This window comes from Elephas maximus, chromosome 16 (assembly GCF_024166365.1).
Source record: "Elephas maximus indicus isolate mEleMax1 chromosome 16, mEleMax1 primary haplotype, whole genome shotgun sequence".
NCBI lineage: Eukaryota > Metazoa > Chordata > Mammalia > Proboscidea > Elephantidae > Elephas > Elephas maximus.
Genome location: NC_064834.1, coordinates 67,474,130 through 67,494,040, shown reverse-complemented (window position 1 = coordinate 67,494,040; position 19,911 = coordinate 67,474,130). Strand labels below are relative to the sequence as shown.

At 48.4% G+C, this 19,911-nt stretch overlaps 1 protein-coding gene across 2 annotated transcripts in view; it reads left to right on the top strand.

The window, feature by feature from the left end:
* HSPA12A (heat shock protein family A (Hsp70) member 12A) overlaps positions 1-19,911 on the top strand; it is a 182,931-nt gene that overhangs the window by 126,041 nt on the left and 36,979 nt on the right. For both annotated transcript variants that reach the window (XM_049854651.1, XM_049854652.1), the window contains one exon: positions 17,732-17,817. In XM_049854651.1, the coding sequence (XP_049710608.1) occupies positions 17,732-17,817 (86 nt within the window). The remainder of the gene's footprint in view (positions 1-17,731; positions 17,818-19,911) is intronic.

The following is a 19,911-nucleotide window of genomic DNA, read 5'->3' as shown; positions in this document are numbered from 1 at the left end:
TAGCAGGGGTCCCAGAGATGAGAAGCAGGAGCAGGTCCCTGCCTGACAGAAGCTTACAGTCTGCTTGGTGGGGGACAAGGAGTTAAACAAAACAAAACAAAACTAAGCCCGTTGCTGTCTAGCTGATTCCGACTCAAAGCGACCTTATAGGACAGAGTAAAACTGCCCCATAGGGTTTCCTCGGCTGTAAATTTTTACTAAAACAGACTGCCACATCTTTCTCCTGCAGAGTGGTTGGTGGGTTCAAACCACCAACCTTTTGGTTAACAGCCAAGCGCTTAACCACTGCATCACTAGGGCTCCTTGGAAGAGGAGTAAGCAGTACATAATAGACTAATAGAGAGAGTGGAGCTTTTGAGTTAGATATGGCAAGGACCCCGAGAACTATACAGGCAGGAACAGTAGTGTTCACAGGGGGAAAGAGATCAGAAATGGCTTTGTGAGGAAAGGACATTTAGGATAGGCCTTGAGAGATGTGTAAGCAAGCAGTGGTGGCAGGGGAACCAGAAGGAGGAACAATATGGATGAAGGTGAAGAAGAAGGAGCAAATTAGGTGTTTCTGAAACAGTGAGCAGTGCGTGGCCTGGTTTCTTGGAGCTCCTGTGGGTGGGGCGTGGTGGGTGGTGAAGCTGGAGGCATCTTCTGCAGGGTTCAGGTGTCAGGATGAGGTTTTGTTCTGCTCAATAAATATTAGCTGACTGTTGGGTAATGTGGACCCATGGAAGGTTTCTGAGCTTGGGTATGTCCTGGTCAGAGCTGAGCTCTGGAAAGTTAGCAGTGAACACGGGTAGTGGGGGATGGGTTAGGAAGGGATGGAAGAACCAAGTAGTAGGCCACTCCTTGGGAGGCTGTTGGGTGGTTGGATGGGAGGAGATGGGGGCTGGTGGGGATGGGAGAGGGGGAGGGAGTGGGAGGAGCAGAGATGAGGGGCCACCGTTGCTGGCTCCACATTCATCCTAGGGCTCTGAGTCCAGAAGACTGAAACCTGGGGCAGTGTGAATCTACACAGGGTCCCCGGGGAGGAGCGGGACTGGCAGGGGAGGACGGAGATTCTGGTTGGAGTCGTTGGATCTGAGGGACTGGTGGAGTGTCCAGGTGAGGCTGCGACAGATGCCTGGAGAGGCGGAGGGGGTGGGGACAGCATCAGGGTCCAGGCACCTGGGAACCCTCCTCAGTGATCTGGTGCTTGGGAGTCACACACGCCTAGGTTAGAATCCATGAGACCTCATGCCTGAGCCTCTGCCTCCTTGGGTTGGAAGGATGAAAAGGCAGGTGTATAAGGCACCTAGCTTGGGCCTGGGATGTAGTGGGCACTCAGTAAACACTAACACAACGGTCCACGCTTTGACTTAAACTAATCAGCTGTGTTGAGTGATAAAGGAAAATAACAGATTTAAAGACCAGCCAAAACCAGTTGCTGCTGAGTCAGTTCTGACACGTAGCAACCCCACGTGTGTCAGAGCAGAGCGTGCTCCGTGGGGTCTTCAGTGGCTGATATTTCAGAAGCAGATCGCCAGGCCTTTCTTCCTGCATGCTCCGTGTAGACACGAACCACTTATCTTTTGGTTAGCCAACCAAGCCTGTTAACTCTTTGTATCACCCAGGGACTCAAAATTGAAGACAAAATGTTGGAAATCTATCACTGAAGATTTTGTGTAAAAAAGTGAGGTGTATTTAGGGATTTTAAACTTAAAACAAACAACAAAACACTCTGAAAAGGACTTTCTCTGCTTCCTGATAACCTGGAGGTCTTTGTCCCCCACGGCGGGAACACACTGCACACTGGTGTGGGGCTGCCTGTTCTGGGGGGACATTTAGTGTCCCGACCTCCTGGGCAGCTCCCACCATGCACCAACCCCCACCCCAAACTCCAGACTCCAGTAGGTGGTCCTGTTTTGTCCTCCCTGGTGACTTTTTTTGGCCCCTTCTGGCATTTGCCCTTCTCCTTCCTTTGTCTTCTGGAAGCAACAATTCCTCAGGCAGGCTCCTCAACCCCACTGGGTGCCAGGGCCAGTGTCAGATTACCCAATAAGCGAGGTAAGCATGGGCTTACTTGTGCTTACTTACTAATCTGTAGTGAACAATGTCACATTTTTTCACCACATCAAAGATTCTGCTTCTAGGTGTGGCTGGCATCGGTCTCTCTTACAACTCTACAGCACCTTCCTATAGAATCAAAGTCTCTTTTCAAATTTACAATTCCTGACAGGGGCAGATGACCCAGTAAGCACAAGTAAGCCCATGCTTACCTTGCTTATAGGGTAATGTGCCCCTGGCCCAGGGCACCGGCACACGCAGTTTCAGAGAAGGAAGGCTTCGGTGCCACACGTTTTCCTGCCTTACAGAGTTGGGGCTGAGTCTCTGGTTTATGGCTGCAGGTTTTTAGGCATTTTGTCCTGACGTTTCTTCCAAAAGGCCTGGAAACTGCTTATCTGTGGGGAAAACTCCCCCCACACAGCAAGCCCTCGGTCCGCAGCACCCCTATCAACATGCCGGGCCCTGGGGAGTAGTTGGACCAGTCAGTCCTGGCCAGCTGGCTTTGGAGCATCTGGGGAAAGTGAAAATGCAGCTGGTAACGGCAGTCCCCGCTCTGGGCCAGCATTCCTGTATTGTCAAGGAGCAGAGTATCTGGGGAGAGGCCAGTGCCAGCCCGGTTGGAGAGTCTGGAGTTCCTGGAGAACTGCTGCAGGGTCTGCCAGACAGGGTGGTTGCAATGTGCTGGAGGGAGGGAGGGGCAGAGGAGAGAGGCAAGCAGATGAGTGGGTTGGGGGGCAAGGCTGACTATCCTGTGGTCCAGTTTTTCTACAAGGCTGTTTGCAGCAGAGAGTTTTCACTGCCCTTTGTTGCGAGTTGCCAATGGTAGGTCCTCAAGGGGAGTCACCCGTTGATTCTGACTCCTGGCGACCCCATGTTACAGAGTAGAGCTGAGTTCTATGGGGTTTTCCTGACTGTAACTTTTACAGAAGCAGATCACCAGGGCTTTCTTCCACGGTGTCACTGGGTGGATTCGAACCTCCAACCTTTGGGTTAGTAACCAACCACAAACTGTTTGTGCCACTCAGGGACCTGAGGGGAGTCACAGAGTCCTAGAATCTCAGGGTTGGAATGTGGCAGAAGGAGCTCAGGCTTTGGAGACAGGCATTTACTAGCTGTGTGATTTCTGGAAGACGTTTAACTTCTCTGTGCCTCAGTTTCCTCTGGTGTTAAATGGGTTAACGACTACCTATTTCCTACTCATCAAGTAGTCTATAAGGATAAAACGAGCCACTGTTTAGTTAGCATGTGTTAAAACCTCTACCTAATTATTCTTTAATCCTGGAGGGCAAGAGAGTTATTATTATCTCTATTTAGTACATACAGAAAATCGAGCCACAGAGAAGTTTAGTAAATTGTTCAGCGTTGCATAGCTGTGGATCCGTTTTAGCTGGAAAAAAAGGAAAAGTTGACTTTGTCTTGTTTAAAGAAAAAGAAAATTGTGACCTAGAACAGCAAGTGCAAATGTCCAGCAGGCTCCAAGGCAGGTTGATTTGGCGGCTCAACGACCCCCCCCGCCACCCAGTACAGATGGAGGTTCTTTCCACCCCTCCTTTCTGCTGTTCATTGTGGAGGCCATGTCCTCAGGCGGGAGGCAAGATGGCGGCCACAGGTGCTGGCCTCATCACCTACACGGCCACGTCTCTTCCCAGGGCCCTGAAGCCCCCAGCAGCCTCCCCTCATGTCCCATTGGCCAGTGCTGTGGTTCACAAACCCATTCTCATGGCATTGGAAGGAGGTGGGGCTTGCTGTGATTGGCTTAGACTAATCAGGATGGGTTTGGGGAAGGATCATCCTCCCAACCATCTAAAATTGGGGTTTAGTTAGGAAGGGAGAAATGGATTTTGGATGAGCAATTAGGAGCATTCACCAGGGCCAGGAAGTAGCTTAGAGTGGACTTGAAGCAGTTTCCTGGGTCCAGTACTCCCTGGGCTTCACCACAATGCTACACGGCCTCCACAGCTCTCAGTGTGTTGTAGGTGCTCAGTGAATCTCAGTTTAACACACTGATCCATAAAGTCCAGTTCCCACCCCGCTCTGAGTTTTTCTGACCCTCTCTTCTTCTATTGTTCAGGTAAGTGGTTGCCTGGCCTCTGCTTGAACTCCTCTGGTGATGGGGAACTCAGTATATAAAAAAAAATTACCAGGCATTTCCCTCCCTTTTTCCATCATTAAGCACCATGGCTACATTTTATGGTGCTTTTGGATGAGTTAGAAAAAGATGCTGCTCAGGGTGCAAAAATATGGAAAAAGCCCTCACTATGGACAGATGAAAACCCTGGTGGCGTGGTGGTTAAGAGCTATGGCTACTAACCAAAAGGTCTGCAGTTCACTGACAGGGAGCACAACAGAGAACTCCTGAGGGAGCGGGAGATCAGTGGGATGCAGACCCCAAATTCTCATAAAAAGACCATACTTAATGGTCTGACAGAGACTAGAGGAATCCCGGCGGCCATGGTCCCCAGACCTTCTGTTGGCACAGGACAGGAACCATCCCCGAAGACAACTCATCAGACATGAAAGGGACTGGTCAGCGGGTGGGAGAGAGATGCTGATGAAGAGTGAGCTAATTATATCAGGTGGTCACTTGAGAGTGTGTTGGCAACTCTTGTCTGGAGGGGGGATGGGAGGATAGAGAGAGAGGGAAGCTGGCAAAATTGTCACGAAAGGAGAGACTGAAAGGGCTGACTCAATAGGGGGAGAGCAAGTGGGAGTACGGAGTAAGATGTATGTAAACTCATATGTGACAGACTGATTGGATTTGTAAACGTTCACTTGAAGCTTAATAAAAGTTAATTAAAAAAAAAAAAAAGGTCTGTAGTTCAGATGCACCAGGCGCTCCTTGGAAACTCTGTGGGGCAGTTCTACTCTGTCCTATAGGGTCGCTATCAGTTGAAATCTACTCGACAGCAACAGTTTTTTTTTTTTTTTTAATGGGCAGATGTAGCCCTTCAGTTTGTGACTTTAGAAGGCACCTTTGTGGTAAGAAAATGGTGTGCCTACCTCTGGGTGAATGCAGCCCTGTAACGGGGCAGAGTGAACCCAGTCCCTGCTTTCCCCAAGCCTGAGTGCCCTAGTGCAGTGCACAAGCCATATAGCTGTTTTCGTCAAGTCTGCCCTTAAGGGACATCTCTTCTGTTAAGAACTGAATGGAGGTGCTCTGAACGTGCCCAAGCCTCAGCCTCGCCTCAGCCCTCAAGGCACTGACAGTGGGAGTGGAGGGCTTGTGCTCTAGTCCCCCACCCTTGGGGCATGTGGGGGTTGACGGCACCCCTTCCTGCCTGGAGGAGGCACAACTCCCTCTTCAGGAGGGTTCAGCTGAGGGTGGGTGACTAAGCACCCAGCCCTGTCTCCCCACCCTGCTCTGCCTCTCCCTCTACCCTCCCCAGGGACAGATGGAAATGGAAATGTTTGGGAGGTGAAAGATTCTGTGATGCCAGCTGGCCAGGAGTGGCATCGACCCTTTCTGTAGCCTCCGTACAGTGAGTACCAGCTGAGCTGAGGCCTCTGAAGACTGACCAAGGCTGTTCATGAGACGGATTGGGACCGCCTAAACCTGGGGACTTCCTGAGGCCAGGCAGGGGGAAGCTTTCCCTTGGAGTGGGAGAGAGCGTTCACATTTACTGGTCAGTTTTAAGATGGGAGACTGAGCCTCCTTTTAGAGGACAGGCAGGCTGCAGTCATGGCCTGAGTTTAATGGAGTGAGTGGAGGGCCATGCGGCTTCCCAAGTTCTCTTTGGTTATCCTGAAAGTGGCTTGGGGTGAGCAGACAGCCTGAGTGGGAAGTCGGGCAGCCATCTCCCTCACCCTTGGCAGCACCAGCCCCCATCACTGGGAGTTTTCCTGAAGGCTCCATTTGCCAAGTTACTGTTGGATTAGCAAACCTGGGGAAGCAAAGTGCGTCTGCTGATCCTGTGCGTGGGCGAGGGCTCTGGCTCCTGGTGTAAGCACGTGGCGTTTTCCCAGCTGCAGCTGGACCAATTTAATAAGGACGATGACGATGATAAGAAATAACACCTATCACGGGGATCATTTATTGAGGAGCCCTGGTGGTGTAGTGGTTAAGAGCCACGGCAAGCTATGGCTACTAACCAAAAGGTTGGCAGTTTGAATCCACCATTGCTCCTTGGAAATCCTATGGGGCAGTTCTAACTATGAGTTGGAATTGACTCGACGGCAATGTTTTTTTTTTAATCATTTATCAAAGGACCCCTGGTAGCACAGTGGTTAAGTGCTCAGCTGCTAACTGAAAGATTGGCAGTTCAAACCCACCAACCACCCTGTGGGAAAAAAGACCTGGCAATCTGCTCCTGTAAAGATTCACAGCTTTGGAAACCCTATGGGACAGTTCTGCTCTGTCCTTGTGTGACAGCACACAACAGCAGCATCATTTATTGAGTACTTGCCATGAACCAGATTTTATAGACATTTTTTCATTTATTCATCATAGCAGTCCTATAAAATGTATCACTATCAATCAGCATCATCGCCCCCATTTTCCAGGTGAGAAAACTGAGGCCCAAAGGCATGCATCTGGGAAGTGGCCATGCCGGGGTCTGAGCTCAGGCTTTTCTGACTCTGAACTTGAACTTCTGAGTTATCAATATACGCCCCCACCTCGATCTTTGGATATGAAGAATGAAAGCTTTTGAAATGGGGAGCCCCTGTTTAACTTTGGGACCCTAAGAAGAATGTGACACACAGTCTCATGAACCTGGAGCAGAGACAGTCAGCGGGGCCCCTGACACTATTTACTCATCTATGAAATGGGGATTTATATCGACATCTATCTCGTTCTGTTGCCTGTTATGAGAAATGCTGCCTGTTCCAAACCTGGTGCTTGGCATAGAGTAGGGGTGCAGGCTTGGTGTCGGAGAGCTCTAAATCAAGCTAGTGGGTCCTGATCGTGTGGGTTTGTTTCATAATCTTTTAGGCCTCAGTTTTCTCACTCATAGAACGGGAATAATGACAGAACCTCACAGCAATTTGCCAAAGCAAGATTTAATGAGATACAGGTAGTCCTTGATTTACCATGGGGTTATTTATGTTCTGAGGACTCTGTCGTAAGTCAGTTCTGACCTAAGTCGAATACCTTTTTTTTTTTTTTTAGTTTTCATAACCTACTATACTGCAGTGTTTTGAACACTAAAACCATGACATTGAATACCTGTGAGTGAACATCTGAGAATGATAACAGTGAATCATGTGTTGCAACGGTGTCTGTAGTACATATTGCTAACAGGAAGTTGCAGACACGTATCCTAACTGGAGGGTGTTGTAATTGGACACTACCTGTACACCAGTAAAGCTCTTAGCTTTAGCATGAAATACCCATTCAGTGAGTGCTGACTGTTAGCTTTCCTGATAGATTTCTGGGTTTGTCCATTTCTTTATGATAATTTCAAATTGATCATTTGAATACACTTGCAAAGGAGCCTAAGGTAAAAAATATGCATAAAGTATATGACCCTGTGAAGGGATTCAGCAAATGGCAGGGGCTATTTTTATTTACTTCTGTCAAGGAGCCATGGTGGCACAATAGTTAAGCATTTGTCATTGGTTTTAACCAGGGCTTTGAACGAGTTCCCTCTGGTTTGAACCCCTGTTGAGAATTTGGCTACTGGTTAGGGACCAATTCTGAAAACCACTAGTGGAGCAGTAGTTCTCACAATTTATCATACATAAGAATCACCTGGGGATCTTGTTAAACTGTAGATTCTGATTCAGTATATCTGGGGGTGGAAAGGCAAACTCTCCACAGGAGTCCAAACCGGAATGAACCAGTTTGAAGCCCTGGTTTGAACCCACTGGCGGCTCTGTGGGATGAAGGACCTGGCAATTTACTCCTGGAAAGATTAAAAAAACCCTGCGGGACAATTCTACTCTATCACATGGGGTCGCCATGAGTTGGAATTGATTGAACGGCACGCAGCAACAATTTATTTCTGCAGGTTTCTCATGCATTACCGCCTTTATCATTGAAGCACGGTGATAGAGGCCCCGAGGATACCAGTCTCGCTTCACAGAGGGATGAGGTGGGCCCAGGAGAGGCAATGCAGCTTCCTGGCTTCCTCAGCTCATGGACAACCGCACCTCCACATTCCGTGCTACCACCCCGTCTTTGTCTTCACTGGAAGCCATTTTGTTTTCTGTGGGTCGGTGACATCACTAGGGTTGGTGTCACCTAGTGCTGTAATTCATGGTGTCACCCCCCCGCGGACCTCCTCCCCCTGCCAGATCATACAGAATCCTTAGTAATGTTTACTATCAATTTTAATCATAGAATAATATGTGATAAATAGAGTCGTAAATTGCTTAAATTTAATATTTGTTGGATTATGTGAGTACTAACAACAAAATTGTTTTGTAAAATCTTTGTACATTGAATTACAACATTATTATAACATTGTTAGTAAGGGATGTTTCCCCTTTTCCTTTAATTACTACTTTATTCTCAAAGAAGTTATTGATATTGGTTCATAAATACTAATTACCACAATATGGTAGCTGAAACACCAGAAAATTTGAAAAAATCAGTGACTAAAAACCCTGGCAGCAACAGAAGCAACAGCGTGTGCTTGTAGCGAGTGCAGAGGAAACCACGTGACTCAACACATCGTTGTAATCAGGTAATAATGACAACTCTGACCAGAGCGCATTACAAGGTTCAAAAAGTAAATTAGCATAGAGTTTTAGCCTAGTAGGTATATTGATACATGTAAGCTGGACTTATGAAAAATGTTTTTGTTGTTGTAAATAACTACAGGGATATTTTTATAAAAAACAATAAATTCCTGCTGAAATATTGCACAAAAATTTTATAGACAGCCATTTTTGTGTCACCCCCTCTGACTGTCACCCAGAACATTCCATACCCCCTGCACCCCCCTAGTGATGCCACTGTGTAGGTTCCATTAAGAACACCAGCCAAGGAGCCAACTGAGGCTTCGCTCCTGTTCCAAAGCTGCTCTGATTCTTAGGAGACACGCCTCTTGGCCACGCAGCCCTAGCTGGCTGCCTGGCCTGGCTCCTCCACCCACCACAAGACACAAGGCCTGCAAGACCCTGTGCCTGTACCCTTGGCCCCCACAGGAACCCCCTTCTTTCTGGCGGGCCCAGAGCTTGCTCTTGCGGTACAGAGGGCCACAGAGTGACATCTGACATCAGTATCTCGGGTCACCATTCCTCACTAGGGTGAGAACCATGCCGAGAAGAGGCCTGGGCCTTCACTGTACCCCTCCCATACGGCGTGGGATCCCAGCCTGCCTCAAGGACAAAGCGAACTGGGCGAGTCCTGATCCTTAAAGCAACCCACCTCTCTGTAGAGCCAGGCTCCTGGGTTTCTCAGACTGGGAGGGACCCAGCAGTGGGTGGAGGACAGCTCCCTACCACCTCTGAGGCCCCAGGTGCCCCAGGGATTGCAAAGTGTAGGCAGCGTGGGCTGATCCCCCCGAGGGCCAGATCGCTGAGGCCGATGGGCCTGTTCTAGAATGGGGGCCGCTCAGTGAGGGCTGGATGCCTGTTTTGCTGTCTGTGGTGCCTGCTGAGATTCAGGTTCCTAAAAGGGCTAGTCAGGGATGGACCAACAGCCTCAGCCCTGGGGAAGCAGACTGGACATGTACCCTGCCCGATCCCGGAGACCTGGGTCTGAAGCCCTTCCAAGCCTTCAAATCCGCATGTATTTTCATCAGTTTGTTCTAATGAACTAATGGGAGCCCTGGTGGCCCAGTGGTTAAGAACTATGGCTGCTAACCAAAAGGTCAGCAGTTCGAATCCACCAGCCGCTCCTTGGAAATCCTATGGGGCAGTTCTACTCTTTCGTGTAGGGTCACGAATGAACTAATAAAGGAGTCCCTGGGTGGCACAAATGGTTTGCTGGGGTGCCAGCAGTGTGCCGGACTTTGTCCTCTGGGGGATGGGAATCCAAGGCCCTAACACCATTGAGTAATCTGAACAGACCTTGGCTTTGACCAGATGGCTCTGGCTACAGGGGATCCTGGCCTGAAGGGGACAGACTTGGGGCAGGGAAGTTGCAGGGTGCCTGCTGAGTGGGAGGATCTGTACCAGGGTTGTGGTGATGAGGGTGCAGAGGGGGGCAAATGTGAGAGATGCTACGAAGTAGGAATGGCAGGACTTGGCAACAGGATGAGAAGTGAGGAAGAAGCTAGGAAAGCCCCCCTCCTGTTAGTGCAGGGAAGCAATGGTGGACACCTGTGGAAAGAGGCAGGTCTGGGTGATTTGAGAGCTGATCCCATATCTTTGGAGGTAAGTCAGCATGTGTATTACTAATGTCTCAACTCAGAGTGGTCAGTGCCTCTATTGGGCAAGACCTTGGTGGTGCTTCATGTCTGAGGATAGTCACTGGGCTCACCTTTGGACACATATAGAAACATCCATCCATCCATATTTCTGTATGTCCATCTGTCTACCCATCCATCCCTCTACCCACCTACTCACCCATTTATCCACCCATCCATCCATCCATCCATCCATCCATCCATCCATCCATCCATCCATCCATCCATCCATCCATCCATCCATCCATCCATCCATCATCCATCTCTCCATCAGTCAATCCATATGTCTATCCACCCATCAGATGTTTATTGAGTGTCTATTATATATCATTAACTCAGGAATCAGAGATGAAATAAGACAGGACCCTGTCCTGGTGAGCCCAGAGTCCATGGGAGAGATAGCAAGGCAGACAGAAGAATCTTAATATCACATGTGGGGTCTTCTGGTGGAACCCCTCAAAATGCTGGGTGTCGGTGGACAGGGGCTGCGAGGTTGCTGAGTGTAATTCATGAAAATTAGTAGGAAGAATGGTTGGTCTAGAAAGCATTTCCTCACCTCCACCAGCAGTTGCCTGGACACACAGAGACACAAGACGGAGGCCCATGAACCTGCGGTCCAGAGAGAGAACATGAACCACCCCCACTGACAGTCTGGGATTGTAGGGACTTGGGGCTTTCACTGCTTCTGGGAAAACTCAATAGCCCCGCTTCTTGTCATGGGCCTCTCATCTCCTGGACCATCCTGGGAAGCAGGAGGGGTAAGGGGAAGATGCTGCCCATATCAAAATAGGCATCTGCACTTGTGCTGTGGTTTTTGTAATGCATAAACGCTCACTTCCATAATTATTGTATAGCATTTGGAGAGCAGTTACTTCACACTCCGTGTTCTTTGTTGTGAGAGGGTCTCCTGGTTCATACCAATAAAATTTCCATTTACTCTGGACACTGACCATGGTGATTAAAAAAATCCCATAAATTATTTACTGAAATGGAAGTTCAGCTTACAGTAATAATGCATTAGTTCAGCTAGCCATGAAGCCTGTTAAAGGGTAATAAAAGATTTTTTATTTTCCGTCTTAAAAGCTATTTGCAGCAACCTACACATGACCTTGAGCTGATCAATTTTCAAAGATGACACTGCAGGGAGGGTGTGTAGGAGATAGGGGAGCATTTTTTCCCACAGAGCCTGATTTTAGGCAATTTTCAGTGAATACCTGTCATCTCCCAGTCAGCAGGAGAAAGGAAATGAAAATACATATTACATATTTTTAAATCGTAAAGACCAGACCCTAAAAATCCTTTTGAAATTGAGCATTTCTTTAATAGATACATAAATCAGGAAGCTAGTGAGAAGGCCTCTTTGGAGAAGCTAGGGAATTACCACTGTTGAGGCCAGCCACCTGTCACAGTTCACAAGAGCCAGGAGCCTTGGAATAAAGTCAGCCGGTTGGTTCTGTCTTTGTCTTTTCAAAATGTTGTATTTATGGAGCCAGGGTCGATCTCATGTATCTCAGAAAGTCTGCAATTCTGCTCACGACGTTTGCTGACTAATGTCTCCAGCGGAAAAGAGCAACAAGCAAGTTCATAAATAATGGCTCTTGTCGAGTTTCTCTTATCAAGACTGTTTTTTGTTTTAAGAACGTCTGCTTTGATTAAAGCCATTAGAGCTGGGAGCAAATAAAAATGTGTCTGAAGTTTACATGTCTTGCATTTTATAGCGGGAAGCGAGATGAAGCATATGTTCTAATTCTTGCATGACTAAGGCAGACGATGAGTGTTCAACTAATAAGTTAATCTAGCTCCTCCTCAAATACCTGGTTTGGGGCTTTAAAAAATTCTGTGGCAGGAGACTTGTGGGTTAATACTTTTATTTATTTATGCATTCTGCTTTGCTGCAAAAATTATCTTATGAATGACTTGATTGAAGAATGTGTTTGGGGGGTCCAGGTGTAAGACTGAACCTATGAACACCCTTATCAACTTATTTTTATGTTCACTATATAAACTAAGGGGGCACTAGTGGGTCTGGTGGTAGAATCTCTCCTTCCGTCTGAGAGCCCGGGGTTCAATTCCAGGCCAGTGCAACTCAAGTGTGGCCACCACCTGTCTGTCAATGGTGGCTTGTGTGTTGCTGTGATGTTGAACAGGTCTCACTGGAGCTTCCAGACCAAGACAGACTAAGAAGAAAGGCCTAGTGATCTACTTCTGAAAATCAGCCAGGGAAAACCCTATGGACCACAATGATCTGATCCATTGAGTGTTGCATATGGGGTCACCATGATTTGGGCCCAACTTGATGGCAGCTAACAATAAAATATAGACTAAAAAGGATTGCCTGTACCTTAAGTATATAAGACAGAGGGACATTTAATTATCTAAAGCTAGTAACAGAGGTCTTCCTCTAATTCCATTGTCAAGGTCTTCTTCATATAATCCAGCTTCTTAGATTATTGGAGGAAGACTCATTAACAACCTGTGATATCCAGATGATACATCCTTGCTTGTGGAAAGCAAAGAGAACTTGAAGTACTTACTGGTGAAAATCAATGACTACAGCCTTCAGTATGGATTATACCTCAACATAAAGGAAATAAAAATCTTCACAACTAGACCAATATGCAACATCATCATAAACAAAGAAAATATTGAAATTAGAGGATATCATTTTACTTGGATCCACAATCAACGCCCACAGAAGCAGCAGTCAAGAAGTCAAATGACATATTGCATTGAGCAAATCTGCTGCAAAAGACCGCTTTGAAGTGTTAGAAAGATGCCACTTTAAGGACTAAGATGGATCTGACCCAAGCCATCATATTTTCAATCACCCTATATGCATATGCAAAAGATGGACAATGAATAACGAAGACTAAAGAAGAATTGATGCCCTGAATTACAGTGTTGATGAAGAATATTGACTATACCATGGACTGCTGGAAGAATGAACAAATTTCTCTTGGGAGAAGTATAGCCAGAATGTTCCTTAGAAGCAAGAATGGCGAGACTTTAGCTCACATACTTTGGGTGTATTATAAGGTGGGAGCTTTCTCTTGAGAAGGACATTATTCTTGATAAAGTGTCGGAAAACGAGGAAGACCCTCAATGACATGGATTGACAGTGGCTGCAATGGTGGGTTCCAACAGCAACGATTGTGAGGATGGTGCAAGACCACGCGGCGTTTCCTTCTTTTGTACACAGGGTCGCTATGAGTCGGAATCGACTCAACGGCACCTAATAACAACAACGAAGGAGACTTAAAAATTAATTTCTATTTGCTCACTAGAAAGCTTCAGGGTCTCTTCCTCCTCTGCTTAACTCCATACCTCTCAGTAGTCTTTGTGGCTGATAGTTTGTATTTTTGAAATGTTCTGTGTTTTTCTGATTCTGTGACGTGTAATCACTGAATCCCTCTGTGCTCCCAGATTTCGGGGTAACTTAGGGCTTGAAATGGAAGATGCTTTGGGTCGTCTTTAATCTTGTTGGAACTGCAGCATAGGTAATTCTTAAAATTCTCAGAACTCTCCGCTCTGCCTCTGAGCTACTAAAGCATTTTACTTTAATCTCTTACCAGTCTTCCCTCCCTAACTCCACAGATGGGTTTGAATTTTCTTTTTGTTGGCTTCCTTTTCCTCTTCCAAACCTGCACTATGAAAACATCTATTCCTTCTGGACTTTTGGCTTTGCCTTTTTCTTCTCTTCCCCATGTGCCGAAGCCAACCTATTTGTACTGAGCTATGCTATCACATAGGAGGAAGTAAGTTACAGGGAAGAAACTATTGTATTAGTTTTACAGAAGTATAAACAGGGCCACAGTTAATACCATTTGGAATTTCTTACTGTGGGTCATGGCCTAAGTATAATTGGTAGCCACGACACAGAGCAGATTCCTTGTACATATACCCATGCCGTGTATCAACTCTGCCATTTATTAGCAGGAAAAATCAAATAGATCGTCAAAAATCAATAGATTAATTAATGATACTCCGCTGGCCCTTTTGTTTTCATTCCTAATCATTTACCCATTGAACGAATGATCCCTGGCCGTGTTGGGACTCTTAGCACACCAGAATTAAGCTTCCCACACACCTCAGGGATAAGGTATGCTTTCCCATGTTCTTTTCCCCAAGAATTTTGAACACCACTTTGATGTCCTAAATAAGTGGAACAATACTAGCTTGAGAACATATTCATCACCATGGGTTTATGTATTCCCGTGCTGAATTGATGACAGTAACTGGCGAATTATCTGTGCTTTGGAATATATAGAAATATGGATGTGGGCGTGCAGGAGATGCATGTATCTGTATTAGAAAAATGTCACTCCTCCATATCTTGTATGCCGATCAGTTAAAGCATTGCACAATGTAGCTGAATTTGAGTTTTGGATGGAGAAAGTCCATGCAGTCCAACTGCTTCTAGGCCTGGCTGAGTGGTGAGCAAGTCAGATGATTTATGTATTACTGTACCAGATGTGGCAGGGAGGGGGGTGCAGGGAGAACCCAAAAATTACTGGTTTTTGCCCTCAAGTATCCTGGAGTTCCCTGGGGGCCCAAGGCATGTGCTCAGTGTGTGGCCTGACACATGCTCTGTTGCAAGTCCGTGTTGCAATGCTCTGAGCAGGGCTGAGTGATGGGATAATTAGAACCAAGCAGACAGCGGGGTGGATGGTTTGTCTGCAGATAATAGCTTGTTTGCTAATTGCCAACACCAGATTTCCTGGGCAATTAGACATTTGGTTTCTTCCAAGACCTTCTGTGCAAATGTGGACACATGGCTGCAGGCCTTCCAGGTAGCAGGTGGAGAGAAGATGCTCCCAGCGCTGCTGGATGGCATCTCTCTAAGGGCTGCCTCAGGGACCTTGGGCTGGGTGGGGCTATTGTCAACAGGTGGAAGAACCATCCAGCAGCGCCCCCTAGTGGAGAGGCCGAGCTCCCCCTTTCTTTATGGAAGGAGGTGCCCTTGAGCTGGGAGCTTCCAAACAGAGGTGATGGTGGAGTTTAGCAGGCAGGTCCTGGAGCCAGTCTTTGTTGTTGCTGGTTGCCGTGGAGTCAGTTCTGACTCATGGTGACCCCATGTGTGCACAGTAGAACTGCACTGCATTGGGTTTTCAGTGCTGTGACCATTCAGAAGCAAATCACAAGGCCTTGCTTCTGACGTGCCTCTGGGTAAGTTTGAACTACTAACCTTTCTGTTAGTAGTCCAGTGCTTAACCATTTGCGCCACCCAGGGACTCCTGGAGCCAGGCTTATTTTTCCAAATTCTGTTTTCAAGAGCACTGGGCCAGGATGCTAATAGGAATTGGAAAAAGCTTCCGAACAAGTTGAGTTTTTGCCTCTGAAATTACCTGGTTATTCACCTGTCTGCCAGAGGCTGGAATCGAACCTCATCAGAAGAGATACCATCAGCAGGCAGAGAGGGAGGTGACTGCCAGATTTGAGGCTTCACATTCACTCTTTCATGATTCTTTTCATTCCATCAGTACCCACTGTAATGATGGTGTTTCTACCAAGCAGGAAAAAAAAAATCAGTAAAAACCTGGGATTAGAAGAGGCAGATGGAACCACCTCAAGTGCCCCCCTAGAAGGAGACAGGCCTTTTTATGCCACCTCAAATCTCTGGATTTCTTTGGCTACAAGTATTTTAGCAAATTGTTGTTGTGTGCCGTCGAGTTGATTCCGACTCATAGTGAACCTACAGGGCAGAGTAGAACTGCCCCATTGGGTTTCCTAGGCTGTAACCTTTATGGAAGCAGAGTGCCACATTTTCCTCCCTTGGAGTGGCTGACGGTTTCGAACCACCGACCTTTTTGGTTAGCAGCCAAGTGCTTTAACCATTGTTCCACCAGGGCTCTTCTTTAGCAAGATACCCATTTTTTTTCAAACCAGGAATTAGCATCCCATCCAATATGTGGCTTTTGTAGGCACCAGTGTTTGGTTGTCTACATGGAGCAGGCTTGCAGAGCACCCCGTGGAGGGCCTGGTGTTTATAGGTGCCCAGTGTCTGGCTGTCTAAATGGAGAAGATTTATAGAGCACTCCACGCAGGGCCTGGTGTTTACAGGTGCCCTGTGTCTTGTCATCTAAATGGAGCCAGTTTGCAGAGCACCCCGTGCCGGGCCTAGTGTTTGCAGGTGCCCTGTTGTCTGGCAGTGGTGAGAGTGCGAAGTCATGCTCACAGCTCTGCCAGCCCTGCCAGTCCTGGGCAGTGGCAGGGAGAGGCACTTGTGGAGCTTTCCAGCCCTGGCCAGGGAGAGTGTGACTTCTCCTTGGGTGCTAATCCCTGGGGGAAGCCACTGAGCTCTGGCAGCATTCCAGAACAAATGTCTGTGTCTGAGTAATTGCAGGGGCAGTAGGGCAATCTACAAAATGGTGTTCCTGCTGCTAGCAAGCAGCCCTGCTACCCTTTGACCTTGTGTCTGTTGAGGGGCTCTGTCTGTAGGGGTCCAGAAATGCTAATCTAGCTGTCTTTTTGCTAGGTTTTTACTAATTGCATGTCAAAAAGCTTTAGCATCACTAAAGAGAGATGAGATCACCAGGCTCCTGTGGGCCCTCAGGCCAGAGGGAGGGAGGAGGTGATGGATCCACCAGCCAAGGAACCTGTTTTTGGAATTTGAACTGACATCCTACTTTTCTAGAATTGTTGTTGCTGTTAGCTGCTGTCAAGTCAGCCCCTGACTCATGGTGATCCCACGCACAACAGAACAAAACACTGGCCAGTCCCTGCATTATTCCTATGGTCGTTTGTGTGGATTGGATCTTTGTGATCCTTAGGGTTTTCATTGGCTGATTTTTTGAAAGTAGCTCGCCGGGCCTTTCTTCCTAGTCTTTCTTAGTCTGGAAGCTCTCCTGAAACCTGTTCAGAATCATAGCAACACGCAAGCCCCCACTGACAGACAGGTGGTGGCTGCCCATGAGGTGCGTTGGCTGGGAATCGAATCTGGGTCTCCTGCATGGAAAGGGAGAAGTCTACCACTGAACCACCAATGGGGTTATTAATCTTTTGGAGGTCCCACACCCCTTTGGGAAGCTGAGGGCTATAGAGTGTCTTCACAGAAAATGCACACAAAAATGTGCACATACTCGCAGGTGGCCACAGGCTCCTCTGGTCCGTCATGGCGCCCAGGTTAACAACTGGCTAGACAGAGGACTCCACCAGGTACAGTGCCTCGTGCTTAGCGGAGCCTGGCGGCACGTAGTGGGAGAAAAGGAGGCTCTCATTTGGTCCAGTTTTAAATGCCAGCTACGAGGGGTGCTGGAACAGACCCCCAGCCTTTATGGTGGGGCTTGACCTCACCTTTTTACCACCTTAGCTGGCTTTCTCAGGCAAAGCTACCCGGCCCCCTTCCTGCTCCTGGCTCAGCAGGTGCCCCTTTTAAGGAATGTACTTGTCTTTCCTTTCAGAAACGGCTCCCACATCTGCATATTCATCTCCTGCCCGGAGTCTGGGGGACACGGGAATAACGCCTCTGTCCCCTTCTCATATTGTGGTAAGAAATGTGTGTATGTGTGTGGAGGCGGGAGGGGGCTGTGCTGAACTACCTTTGCTTCTGGGTCGCTCTCATAGGACAGGCTACTGGGCAGCCCCTCATGCTTACGGGAAGAGACTCCTCATGCTTACGGGAAGAGACTCCTCATGCTTACGGGGAAGAGAATAAACCGAACTGGCACAAGCCTATGAGCCCAGACAAGTCCCTATCCCACCGTGGACCTGAAAAGGTTGAACTTGTTAATCCTGACAATAACTACGTCTCATGTCTATGAGCACTTACCATGGCCCAGCCCCATGCTAAATATGGTAGGAGCCCTGGTGGCGCACTGGTAAAGAGCTTGGCTGCTAACCAAAAGGTCGGCAGTTCGAATCCACCAGCTGCTCATTGGAAACCCTATGGACCGGTTCTCCTCTGTCCTATAGGGTCGCTATGAATGATGGGCTTGGTTTTGGTTTGTAGATGCGGTTTAGAACCAGTGAGTTAGAGTCAGAGAATGTTCTCAGTGATACATGTGGAAGTTCATTTCGGCAGCTGCTGGTCAGCATCACAAACTGAGCCGTTGGTGGAGGGAGCTATAGGTCACCTGTGCCTGTGTCCTTTGTCACAGTGGGGAGGGCTGGGTCTCTGTGCGAGGGAAAGGGCTTGGTGCTTTTGGGCTGACTCTGCAGGGCCACTGTAGCCAGCATCCAAAGAGCCAGCTTTCCATGCTGTGCCTGGTGCTTCTGCAGCCATTGATTTGGGGGATGATACAGGGTCGCTATGAGTCGGAACGGACTCCATGGCACTGGGTTCTGGGTATGGGTGGGCAGGTGGGAGCAGCCTTTTAGAGCCTCCACTGGGAGTGAAACAGCGGTCTCTGCTGGTGAACCAGTGAGACTGCCTCATTGTGACAGTGCTTTTGCCACCTGCAGTTGACTGTCCTGTTCAAAGTCTATGCCTGTGTAATTGCCTCTGCAACAGTTTGCCAGGGAGGCCTGTGCAGGGTTTTGCCAACCCTGAGAAGGGCTGGAGCTGGGCTGTTGCTCCCACTCTACCTTGGACTGCAAAAGCAGATGGATATGGTGGGGCAGCTGGTCAAAGAGCCTCACATGCAGCCAGCCACAGGATGAGCACCCAGAAGAAAGAGCGGCTTTTCTTTAGCGGCTCAGATCCCTGAAGAAGGCCCCCCTTGAGAACTTTGGAGCCACCACTAGAAAAGGTGCCAACTCGTTCTGGTTTTCCCAGAACTGTCCTGAGTTTAGCCCTGAATGCCCTGCACCTGGGAACTGTCCCAGTCCTAGGTAAACTGGGAGAGTTGGTGACCTGTCACCAGCTTCCTGAGGGCTCCCTGGAAGAGCTTGAGGGTTCACCTTGGGGTGCGTGGGGATGGGGCCAGTGTGAAGAGAGGCCGTGGGTGGGGTTCTCATCCCTGCTTTACCCAGGACATGCCAAATCCAAATTTTGTCAGTTTTATAATTCGGAGTTCCATAGGAGTTAAAAAAAAAAAAAAAAGTACACTGCTTTAAAGAAAAGCCTTGGAAACCTGGACTGGACTGGCCTGACCGACTTACTGGACAGGTGAAGGAAAGGCTCTGGGCCCAGAGAGGAGCTGGTCATGGCAGGACTGGGCTGGCCCCTGGTATGCCAGGCGCTGCTCTCTTGCACTTCCCTCTGTCACAGAGCAAGTAGGAGTACCTGTACAGGTACTGGACAGGTATAGGTACAGTGTAGGTACAGAGGGCACAGGCAAGGCGCTCTGGGCAGGGGCTTGGGGTCTGCGCAGGAGCTCGGAGAGGGTGACAGGGGTGGAGACTGGGTTCCTCAGGAAACACTGGGCTTCCGGCCCTGCTGGTAGAATGTCTGTCATTAGCCATGCCCACTTGCAGGTGGTGAAGGAAGGAGTGGGCGAGCTGAAGGCAGGTGCCCTGGCCCAGTCAGCCTGGCCCTCCACTCAGGCTGGGAGATGCCAGCAGGCCAGGGCACCTCCCTGAGCCACTCAGGTGGGGGCCGAGGCTGGCCAGCCTCCTCCCCAGGGCTCTCCATGTGGCAGACTTGAGCCGAACGCCCTTCTGTCTGTAGTGGTTGTGTGGCTGGGCAGGATGGAACCACTGG